The sequence below is a fragment of the Bactrocera dorsalis genome, chromosome 5, assembly GCF_023373825.1.
Source record: "Bactrocera dorsalis isolate Fly_Bdor chromosome 5, ASM2337382v1, whole genome shotgun sequence".
In the NCBI taxonomy this organism is placed as follows: domain Eukaryota; kingdom Metazoa; phylum Arthropoda; class Insecta; order Diptera; family Tephritidae; genus Bactrocera; species Bactrocera dorsalis.
In genome coordinates this window covers 14,819,903-14,832,551 of record NC_064307.1, presented here as the reverse complement: position 1 = coordinate 14,832,551, position 12,649 = coordinate 14,819,903, and the positions used below count along the sequence as shown (strand labels likewise).

Here is a 12,649-nt window from a genome sequence, read left to right as displayed (position 1 = left end):
TCGCTTGTGGGTTGCTAAAGTCCTCTGGCACAGAGTGAAGCATAATAGGTCCATGGAACTACTAGCTCTTAGCAAGGTTCAGATGGCCGTAAACATAGGTGCCCTAACTGGACACTTTCACATTGGCACTCACGCGGTGAGGATAAGTATATTGGGGAACACAACTTGTCAATACACCTTCTTCTCCTCTGTCTAGCTTTCGTTTTCTCCAGAGCAGTTGAAGCTTCTTGATTGCGATACTGTTAATGAAAACGGCGAATTCTCTGAAGGTGATTTATTTGTGGCTGAAATTAAGCTTTTTGCAGATATGCAACAGTCTTATTGATCCATAGTTTTGGGCGTCACAACGGACAGACGTTTCTAGCTGTCCAAGTGGTATTATTCGTGGCCTCACGAAAAAACACAACAACGTCTTTACATAAGTTTTGTGCGAATGCTGGATGTCAGACAGTAAATTAGGATCGATCTGTTGGATCAATTTTTCAAGGACTGTAAATATTGTTTCTCCGAAAATCTAGTTCAGAAACGGTGATGCGATTGTCGGCTGACACAACATTGCTGATTAGAATGACTACAACACCAATAGTAAGTTAAAAGATCCAATATAGTGCAAGTTTCGTTTATTTGTTAAATGTGCGACAAGGCCGTTTAGCTGATGATGTTATGGCAGATATCGATAGAAAAATATCGAATACAAAATTCTAACTTACTCTAACCTTTTGATACCTTTTATTTATATTTCGTTGGTTGTACAGCTACTGGTAGATGTCGATGACACCATTGGTCTCAATAACCGCGCGGTTAGTTCTGCTTTCTCCAGACTGAATAAGGAAGCGCAGAATAACTCTTGCCAACATATGCTACTTTAGACTGAGGAGGCAATTGAAAACTAAAGTCCTTTCTTGACTTTCAAAGGCAAAACTCTACAAGTCAATAACATGTCAATGACATCGTCTGTTTAGTCGGCCTTAGGAGTGTTCGAGCGAAAGGTTTTGCGGAAGATTTATGGTATTTTTTCGCATTGCCAACATAGAGTAAAGCAAAGAAGCGACATTGACATAGTTCAGGGAATCAAGAGACAGCGGCTGCGCTGGCTAGGTCATATTATCTGGATGAAGAAGAACATTCCAGCTATGAAGGTTTTCAATTCAGTGCTCGCCCGTGAAGCAGAGTAAGAGGAAAACCTCCACTCCACGCTGGAGAGGTCAGGTGGAGGACCTGGCTGCCCTTGGTATCTCGAATTGGCGCCAAAATAACGACGAAAATAAAAAACAACTGGCGTCGTGGTAACGTCAATAACCGCGTAAGCGATTTCTTCGTCAGTAAAGAGGATGACATAAGATTTAAACACAAAATAAGTTCTTCCTTCTAGCAGATGCCAATTTGGAATTAGAAAACAACTAAAAAATATTATCTCCTTTATGTCATCTTTCGGATTATAGATTTGAGAAAGGATAAGGCATAAGTTGATGTATTTTAAAGAACAGTACTGAGTAAAATTAGTAAAAGAATTTACTAATACAAAATGTCTGACCAAGCGTGAAAAACTTGAAAACAGTTGTTAAAATTAACATTGTGAAAGGCTACTGGATTATAGTTGCCGGTATACTTGCGTTGGAGACCAAGACAGAATTTTACTTTGCCAAAAGTTATTGAAGCCACTGTACTTGGAAACTAAGAACTCTGAACACTGAGTTGACATTTTTTGAAACAATTGTTCCAAGCATTTGGCAGCACTGCTCAAATTACGTAATTGGAGAGTAAGTACATTAAGAGATGACATTGGGGATTGTCTCTTCGCAACTTTTGGAAAAATACTCGTATCATGATCTCACTTATGTCATACATCAAAAATATGGGAAAATGAAATGTAAGTATTTTTATTCGTTAGAGAGCAGCGGATGTCTATAATGAACTTTAAATGGTAGTTTTCGGATTTGATTTGATCACATTACACCAACATCAACAACTCGTTTCTTAATTTACGAAATATGATCAAGATATGATTAAACTGCGGCGACTAACAGTAAACCATACACGTTATGCGACTTCAAATGGTTGGCGGCGAAAACAGCATCTGCGAAGAAACCACAGACACTATCAAAAAAGTTAATAACAAATTAAATGAAAATTTAGGCGCGTTGATAGCGACGAACGCCACTTGCAAGTCGGCCAAAATGTGTGTAGGCAACCAGTTGCATGGCTTTAGTAAACACAAGCAAATAAAGAGCGAAATACTAGTCTGCGCCATACATTCGGACATGGACACGGCGCGCATGCGCAGACGACACACACATGTATGGTAATAATAGACGCCACCACCCATCAATTGACAACGCAAATTAATAAATAGACGACGATGGCAGACGGCGAAACAGTGCGGCGAGCAGCAAGAGACGCGCAGCGACGAGACACGACGATGACCGACACAATGCCATAACCGCCGACAGCAATTCAAAAACAGATAGCCGCAGCCAGAGTGGCGCCGCCGCACCCCTGGGTGCCAGTGGCAGTTATATGCACAACATATAGACATACATGCATACAAATGGACACATAAGTATGGTTATGTTGTGCATGGAAGCAGGTATTAGCCAGTCTAATTGGCAGTGCAGCAACTTTTGAGTACAACAAACACTATAAAAAACTAAAGCGAAACGCCAAATTCTCCGTCGCCAAAGTTGAATAAAGAAAATATATATAGAAGAAAATCGGGCCATGAAAACCAGTAAGAAATCATTTGCGCCACTTTGAATATCTCCAGCGAAAGTGCAATAAAATCTTGGCGCACACAAAAAAAAGGAAATTGGAAAATAATAAAAAAAAACAAAAACAAAAAAGAATTCAAAACAAAGAGGACAATTATGACGGCGGCTCAAAAACTGAATGACAAGCGCATGAAAGCGTTCCAAAACCGGTGATATCTTTTTGTTATTGAAATTTGGCGATCAAAGAGTCGCTTTGTTTCGCTGGCAGTGAATTGAAGCGTAGATCCGCTTTTTAGCCGATAAAGAGTTGCGAAGACTGGCGTAATCTTCATGATACATTGCAGTTAGGAAAACAACATATACTTAATACATTTTTATGTCAATTAGGGGTTGAATTAGGCTAGGAGTTTCAAAAAATTATTATTGTTGGCTTAAAGTACATCTTAGGGTGCTAATACATTACTCAATTGCGTCAAAGCGTGCGAGTCTGTCAGTTGCAGCACGTAAAACTCGGAGTTCCTTTGCCTCTTCATCAGAGGATGGAGCCATGTTCAGAAGTTCACGAAAGCGAAGAAAATCTCTGAGCGCCATTCACTTGAGAGTGGCCAGAAACCATTATTTTACATATGGCTCAAGCAGCTCCCGACTTTCGATCTTAGACCAAGTATACTCTGGGTAGCCAAAAAACATCCGTTTGAAGGCGAGAAAAAGTGGGGAAAGCGAATTTTCCCAGTAGGTTAGTTTAGGTTTGTTGGTTGATCACACTTTGACTGCTACATATATTCAGATCTTTGTGAAGCCATAAAAATAGAACTTCTGCCAGCAAAGCGCCAAAAAAGATATCTGAAATATCTGGGATATATTTAAAAGTGTTAACTCCCAAGAGTTTAAGCCTTGATCTTTCAAACGCGGGGCAATCAAGAAGGATGTGTTTTCACTTCATACCATACAGCTTTTGCAGTTGGTCTCCGGTATTCGGTAGGATATTCGCCTATTAGATTAACCAAAAATAGAAAGGATAGCCTTACTAAGAGGAAAGAGATTTCTTACGATCAATCTTAAGCAAAAAGGATCTTGCCACAGTGCATGGATCGTCGGTAGCTCAGCACTGGTCAAGCTCCCGCGAAGCCAAGATATCCAGTAGAAGTACACACGAAGAGACAGGAGCAGCGACCCGTTCCCATTACACTGAAAGCAGAGCTTTCGGTAGTACGAGTTTCTAGAACGACCGTCGCCCGTAGAGACCATCTTGAAAAAGATGATTCAGAAGATTGGCACAGAAGTCGCCATTTTATGTCGAAACGTCAATATACACTTAAGATCACACTTGACTAGGACTGATCCTTATAGACTGCATGCGCAAACCGAATCAATAACTATTTTCTTCCATGATTGGTACAACCATTTTTATGTTCCTCTAAACTTTGACCTTCGTATGTTAAATAGTAGAAGTTTGGAAACTGTTTGCTTACACGCGGAGAGTTTGACTGACGACTTCTATATATTGAGTCAGTGGATTCTTGAGGCGTTCCACGAAGCGAGTTTTTCGGTTTCGGAAACAGAAATAAATCAGAGGAAGACAAATCAAGCGAATACGATGACTGAGCCCATGACTTTCGTTTCGTAGTTAGCCAAAAAGTCAGTCAAGAGGCCATCAATAGAGAAATACGATTCTCGTTTCATTTCGTCCAGAATAAAGCGAAACCTCGGCATTGGGAGGAAGAAGACTAAGTTCCACTGGGACATTATCCTAATGCGACTGAGCATGGTAAATAGCTATAAATCCGGAGAAGCTAAAAAGAACGATTTTTTGGAAAGAGTCAAAAATTGCAGTCGGATTGTGTTAAGATTTTTAGGAATTGGACTTAATGGAGGTCGCAAACCAACTTTTTGAGACTTTTTTTTGCTGATAATCTCACAATTGGTGGAAACTTGCTGGTATTTCAATACAGGATGTGCCTGTTTTTTCTCAACAATTGTCTCTTCTTAATTTAACAGGTTCATTTTATGTGACGCGGTCGGGTGGTCTTAGCTATAAAACCCATACGTCTGGTATATTGAGACTTGATATAAGTGATTATAAGAATTTCAAATATTTTGGCCTCGGATCTCTCCGTAGGTTCTCGGATTAAATGCAAGAATTACGATTATTGATCATAAGGTTAATCTAAATTGTCTTTTAGACAATAACATAAAACATTTCAACTTCAAGAACATATCTCAAGACTACAACCAAAATATCCTACGATTTCATACACTAAAAAGCGCTAGATGTACGAGCAACTACACATGACTATAACTTACCTTCTCGCTCTGCTCGTGCGGTTCTCTTGTTGCTTCACGCCCGCAACACCTTCATCTTCACTCAGTGCCTTATCTGCCGCACCCACCACTTGACTAATATTACTAAGCGAGGATGGCGAGAGTGAGTCCAATTGCGGCAGATCCGTGTGACGGCGCATCTCTTCGCGCAAGCGACGTTGCTGGGTGCGACTAACGCGCTCCTTGCTATTGCGCACCGAGTGTATGCTGGACGTCGGCTCTAGCACTACACCACTGCTACTACTATTGGCATTTTTAGCGTTAGCAGGGCTAGATGAAATACCACTTAAATTCATATTTACAGGTTCAATGTATAGCTTTTCGGGGGAGTAACCGAGACTCTCGTCATCGGCGGTGCTGGGCGAGCGTACGCTACTACATGTGCCGGATGACAGGTTTGGTGGTAATGAGGATTGATGATATTCATATGGATAATGTGTGGTGCGATGAGCGGAATTCGCGGAGCGGCATTCGCAACCCAACTGACAGCGACAATGAATGGAACACTTTTTGCGCACATTCAAATGAGTATTTGATTCGACATTATTTGTATGAGTGGTTGCCTTTTGTGGCATGCCTGTGGCGATGGTCGTGGCGTGCTGCGCTGTGACATGCAGCTGCGGCGGCAAGGAGGCCGCCTTCTCAGTACCATTCATGCGGCGATTACAATCAGCGCGATGCTTGGAGCGCGCCGACAGTGTGGTGTGCGCAAACGCCTCATTTGAATCTTCGCTGGTCTCGCCGTTGAGCTCTTCGTCACGGGGACTGCGCGTCGCGCTCACCTTTGTTTTACCGCCAACATCCTTGCGCTTCTTGGAGCCTGGCTTGTGGCTGCTCGACGCACGCGCTTTGTGTGAGCGCTTGGCGCGATCGTGTATTGCGTTTGTATCACCGGACGCGGTGGCAGCGTGATCCATATTCGATTGATCGTATGCCTGGCCACCCAAATAGTTGGACAATGAGTTGGCCACGAAAGCGGTTAGACAATTTGAGATCTCTGCGTAATCTTTACTATTCTTTAGACTATTATTTCTACTGCTGCTGCTACGTGGATGGCTGCGTTCTTTGCTCTTGCCTTTAGTATTATGGTTGTTGCGTGCGCTATGATGCGCGTCGTCGTCGTTTGACGGCGCTGACGAGTCTTCTTCGTTCGTGGTGCTGGTACCAATATCCAGACCCTTCTCCTTGCATATTATATCATAGAGTGCGCTAATCGGTCGGGATTCGCTACGCACGCGCACTGCGCGTCTCTTACCAGCGAAACGATGCGAGTTGCGACTGCGTCCGGCCGATGTTGTTGTGGTCGATGTATTCGTGCCTGTCGGTGATGTGGGGGACGTTATGGATTTTATGTTACTGTTGTTGTAATTATGATTTATGCTATCGTGTTGTGTTATGTCTGTCGCACTGTTGTCGTCTAATGACTTAACATTATTATTATTATTATTATATTTACTACGATCACTACTGCTATTTATGTCAACAACAACAAAACTACTACCACTGTCAACGTATGGTGTGTATGTGGTGTCGTTCAATTCACCTGTCTCGGTAGGGCGCCCAAATGCTGGCGACGATTTCGCTAAAGCTTCGTGACTTGGCCTTTCGCCGTTGTTGTTGTAGCCGCTGCTGCCCGCAGAGCCGCCACGAAAAAAAGCCGCACGTGCAGCTGCTGTGTTGGCGCTTTTGTTGTTGCTACTAGCGCTGTCGATCGTGCTGATCGGCGCTTTGTTGCGTTCGCGTTCACGCTTCTCCAGCGACGAGGGCGATGTAGTGCTGGCGCGGCCAATCACTGCTGCACCCGTGCCAATTGGTGGTGGCACTACTGTAGCGGTACTAGTTTTGGGAAAGTAATGCTCTTTGACCAATTGTGTTGGCGTATTGTAGACACTCTGGTAATTCTCATTTAGTGACGTAACATCGTTAGCCTTCGGGGTGTGTATGTGTAGATTGACGTCGGTATAGTAGGCTGGTGCGGTATGATGGTGAAAATGTGGATGCACACCGTGATAGCGTGTGGAGGAGGACGACGAAGATCTGGTGCCCGGTTGTTGTTGTTGTTGGTCTTTCGAGTGATGTTTTGACGTTTGTTGACGTTTTTGTTGCTGTTGCAATTGTTGTTGCTGTTGTTGTTGATGCTTTATTTTATCGTATACAGATGACGTTTGCTGGCAGCTCGATTTGGCAGTGACCGATGCGGAGGATAGACTACAATTTGACGATTTGTTGTCGTAATTGGTATTAGGGCTATGTGTAGTGTCGACGGATTCTGGAAAGAGATGCAAGGAAATTAGTCTAATTATGAAAGTAAAATTATATGTCAATATGTTAATAATATTTATATAGTTTAATATAGTAAAAGTTAATTTCGATATTAATATTAATATTAATCTCAATCTCAATCTCAATATCAATATCAATCTCAACAGCAATATCAATATCAATATCAATATCAATATCAATATCAATATCAATATCAATATCAATATCAATATCAACATCAATATCAATCTCAATCTTAATCTCAATATCAACATCAATATCAATATCAATCTCAATCTCAATATCAATCTCATTCTCAATCTCAATATCAATATCAATATCAATATCAATATCAATATCAATATCAATCTCAATATCAATATCAATCTCAATATCAATATCAGTATCAATATCAATATCAATATCAATATCAATATCAATCTCAATATCAATTAGCATAATTTTATACATTTAGGGGCGTTTTCTCAACGTCTGGTTAACAGCTATACATATGTCAGTAAGTTCTGGTTTACTTAACCAAGACTCCTTTTTTCGATAAATAACGTTTTTTAACAAGAATTCAGTAGTATCCATATGTCAGTTAAGTTCGGGTTAACTTAACCAAGACTCCTTCCTTCGGTAAAGAAACTTGCTGCTAACCAGACATTGAGAAAACTGCTCTAAAAGTATCTGCAATACACTAAAACTTTCTTTTCGGTTCTTCTATGGTAAAAGGTTTTAATTATTTTACGCAATAACTTTTAGTCCTACCTAGAATGAAATGTACTCTTCTCACAAATTTACGCATTACAGCTAAGAAATTTCCACAGAACATGCGTAAAATGAAAGTCCAAAAGGAAGAAATTTTGAGGCAGCTAACACGAGATATTAGCCAACTTGCTTAGGCGTTTGTAGCGCCGATCGGGAGGAAGAAAAGCTCAGATATAGACTTGACAAACAGAAAAATTTCTGCAAAAAATAGTTCATTATATAAATATGTATACTTTCGTGTGGCAGTAACGGTTGGTAAGGAGTTTTAAAAACAGTGGTGAACATGAAGATTCGACAATAAAATTACGGTTCCCATCAAACGATATGTGCGTTTATGTTTTCCAAAAAAATATTCAAGGATATTATAGAATTTGAAAAATTAAATCAAAAACGCTAAATATTTCTTGGAGAGCCATGAGAATTTGAAGCACAAGTTTTGAATCATATAAAAAATTTTAGGAAAAATACTATATCCTGTATATCAATGTTTTTGTTTTAGAAAAATATTTTTTTTTTTTTAATATTTTTTTTTTTAGAAAAATATTTGATATATTAAGGCTTTAGCTTGGAGATTTGATATAATCGTGAGTGACTACTTTTTCTAATTATTATGATCGCTTCTTAGAACAGTCCTGATGAGTAAACCAGGATGGGGATTGGAAAGTTGTTTCCATTATAACTGATAACTCTTGAAAAATTTTTATCAGTTTTCAAAACAGCATTGAAGGTTTGAGAGAAGGTTCCATTCAGGTCTGATTACTTCTCTCATTATCAAATTTTTATACTCAGTTGTATTCCAGATTTGATCAGTGACAGCATTTTGGTATAAAAACTGTTCAGATGCCTGATCAGTTCTTTTATTATTGGGATCTGTTCCAGATCTCCTCACTGAGAACTTATTCGTATAAAAACTGTTCCGATCAGGCCTTAAAGTTGGTGCCATTAGTATGATTGGTTTTTAAAACAGAACTGATGAGAAAAGGCCGTTTGTTTGAGAAGATCTCTTGGTATTAGATACATACAAGTATTATATATAATACTATATTATATATATCCCAAGATCTTGAGGCACTAGAAAAATATTTCTTTTTAGGAAAAAAAATCTTCACTTATCCAAATTTTGTTTGTTCACCACTGTTATCATACATTTCTGTGAAAGCAGGCTACACCGCAAAAAACACAGCGACAACCACAATACGCATATTCAAAAAAAATTCAGTCTGTGGTATTATGAAAATCTCGATATGAAAATATGATACAAAGGAATGCAGCTGGTAATTTCGTAATGAAAACCGCAAAATTCGTAATCGGCCGAAACCACAAGCAAATGCTCCAATTGTGGCATTCGTTATTACATAATTATAATCAAATTGACTGCCTGCTGCTCTGTCGCTGTCGTTGTCGCTGTGTTTATTAATTAGTATTATTATTTTTCGTTTTAGTGGAAATAGTTTGCGGCTTTTGTGTTTGTTGTACGTTTTTGTAATTTTTAAGTAATTTATATCACCGACAATTTCGTAATGCCTCGTTTACATTAAGTGGATGGCCAAAGTTTAAGAGTACGCGAGGAAAGCACTTCAAAATTTAGCACACTTTTAATAAACCATAAATTTTAAAGAGACTAAAATAAAAGCACACGATTTGGAAAAATAAAAATTAAAATGTGAAAAAGTAGAAATTTAATTATGAAAGGAAAAATAAACATTTCAAAGTTTTCAAACATTTTTGACATTTTGCATTTCGAAAATACTGAGATTTTTTATTATTATTTCTGTAGTTAGTTTTTACAATTTTTTTGTTGTTTTACAAAAACTGAAAACGAAATAATGATAAATTTGATTTTTGCGGTTATGTAGGGCGTTTTCATGCCTATACAGGGTGCTTCATGTATAAATTTTGAAAACCCAAAACATGCTACATAAAAATAATAATAACTACGGTAAGTGGAAAATAAATTGACGATAATTTAGAGTTACGTGACGATACAGGGTGTACCGTGTGGACTATTTCAAAAATACAAAATATTATAAAATAAAAAATATTATGTAACAAAAATATAAAATTAAAGAAATTCGAAATTTAATTCGGATTTTCGCGACTATACAGGGTGCTTCAAGTAGAAATTTTCAAAATATAAAATACAGTTTTCAAATATAAAAATATTATTGAGCAAAATCGAAAGTAAATAGAAGGTAATTTAGATATATGCTATAATACAGGGTGCTTCAAGTAAAATTTTTGAAAATTAAAGATAATTTTAATTTTCATCATTATACAGCGTGCAATTTTGAAAATAAAATCTTCAATAATATATTACAAAAAATATTAATAATTAAAGAGTAAAACAAATTTAAAATAATTTAAATCTAGCCGACAATACAGGGTGTCTATTGTGGAAATTTGGCAGTAAGTATAGTGGAACCTATAGGAAAAATAATAATCAATGCAAAATGAAAGCATATTGAAAATAATTAAACTTTTTTTGATTATAAAAGGTGGCTCATGTTGACAATAAAATATATTATAACAAAAAAGATGAAATAATTAAAGAGAAGTAAAAACAGATTGGAACTAGTTTAAATTTAAGCGTATATACAGGGTGTTTTGTGTGGAAATTTTCAAAATAAAATATATTATGTCACAAAAAATAAAATAATTCAAAATAATTTAAAACAAAATGAATTTAATTTTAATTTAAACAATAATACAGGGTGAAAATTTTGAAAATAAAGTGTGTTAACCACAAAAAATTAAAACAAAATGCAGAATAGTTTCAAACAAAATTGAATTTAATTCTAATTGATGCAATAATACAGGGTGTCTCGTGCGAAAATAGCGAAAATACTAACTATGATACTTAAAAATTAAAATTATTTTTGAAAATTTTAAAACATGTTGAAGATAATTTTATTTTGACGATTATACAGGGTGTGTCAAGGAAAAATTTAGAGAATACCGAAGTAGTACTTAAAAAAATAATAACAATTAAACGAAACGAAAAACAAATTAAAGAAAATTTAAATTTTCATAATTGTACAGGGTGTTTCATTTTAAAATTTTGTAAAAAAATTACATTATGCTAAAAAATATTAACAATTTGAGAAAACCGAAATTGAATGAAAGGCAAATTTAGATTTTCGCAACTATACAGGGTGTTTCTTGACGAAATTAAACACAAAAACAGTTGTAATAGTCATAATAATTAAGAATTTATTAATGTAAATCTAAATACCAGCACATAAAGGCATGCCAGCACTTTGCCACAACAGCAACAAAGCAATTAATTGCACACTTATACAGTTATGCTTGTAGCTGTATGTGCAATTATTCAAAGTGGAAGTGGCTGCGGCTTAGTGGCGTCGTAAATGGGGGTAAAAGCGTATAAAATGTTGAAACACTCAATTTGTTTTAAGCCAGTCAGTAAGTCATTAAGACCACTTACTTACACACTAACACACTTACATTTACACACTAACCGGCGAGTGGGTGGTAACTACAGTTATTTACTATTTTAACTGCATTTGTATGCATTGCTAAGTTGCAAAGTTGCTCGAACTCTCTGCTGTTGTTGCTGACATGTTTATTTGCAAAGTTGCATTGGTTGTGGTTGTTGTTGTTCTTGTTGCTTCGATGTTATTTTCGTTTCGCATTTTCTAGGTGAGAACGAGTCAGGGTCGTGGGGCTTAAATGAAATCTACTTGGCAAAGCATTTAAATGCGCACCTGAGCTGCCAACCTTTGCCGGCGACGGATGGACGCAGACGAACAGACGGACAAATAGTGAAATCATGTCAAGGTGATAGAAGGAGAAAGAGCCAACGGGCGGGCGAGCGAGCGAGAGCGGGGTGGTAACACGGTGCAATTGCAATTTTTAGCTTTTTGCCTTGCAACATCGAATTAAGCGCGCTATAAAATTAGTGACAGTGGGAAAAACGTGATGCAAAATAGGCACACACACACAGCCACACACGCAAATGTAAACGCCCACATGAAGATCTGTGTGTGTTAGTGGTTGCAGGTGTGCGATTTAGCTGTTGTCGTGCTAATTGCCTACAAATGTGACCGAAATTGGATTGGCAGGCGATAATTGAGGACTTTGAAATTAAGGTAATTTATAGGAGAGCATGTACAATTATTTATTTACATACATATGTATGTATTTTGGCATATATATGGTATATTATTTATAATAAACATTAAAAAAATGGGTTGTCGAAAAAGTCTTTTCGTATTTTGTCAATAGCTGTCGTTCTGGTCGTATATCTCCAGTGCTAACAATCACATTTTGTCATGCCATATAGTGTTGGGAGAGTGAGATTTTAAGCCTCATTTACCAAAAACGATTAAAATTGAATGAAAAGTAATGAAAAAATTCGCTTTTTTGAAATTTTTGCATAAAAAATAATGGCAAATAATGACTTGAATTGGTCGTAGCCATTCAAATATTCTTCGTCTTAAAAAAAAAATTAAGGATAGGGATGTTTTAGAGCGTAAAAAGAGATCAGGGCGTCCTCGAAAGTCAACTAAGAGAACAGACAACTTACTGCGACCGAAAAGTTTAATTGACCACTTTAAAAGTGAACATTT

General features: G+C 37.5%; 1 protein-coding gene across 16 annotated transcripts in view; it reads right to left on the bottom strand.

Annotated features, from left to right (window-relative positions):
- LOC105227966 (supervillin) overlaps nt 1–12,649 on the bottom strand; it is a 454,663-nt gene that overhangs the window by 192,176 nt on the left and 249,838 nt on the right. For 14 of the 16 annotated variants that reach the window (XM_049458894.1, XM_049458881.1, XM_049458883.1 and 11 more), the window contains one exon: nt 5,013–7,299. In XM_049458894.1, coding sequence (XP_049314851.1) covers nt 5,013–7,299 — 2,287 coding nt within the window. Of the gene's footprint in view, nt 1–5,012; nt 7,300–8,063; nt 8,262–9,574; nt 9,710–12,649 lie in introns of those variants that run through there. The other 2 variants (XM_049458893.1, XM_049458885.1) reach the window with 2 other exon arrangements.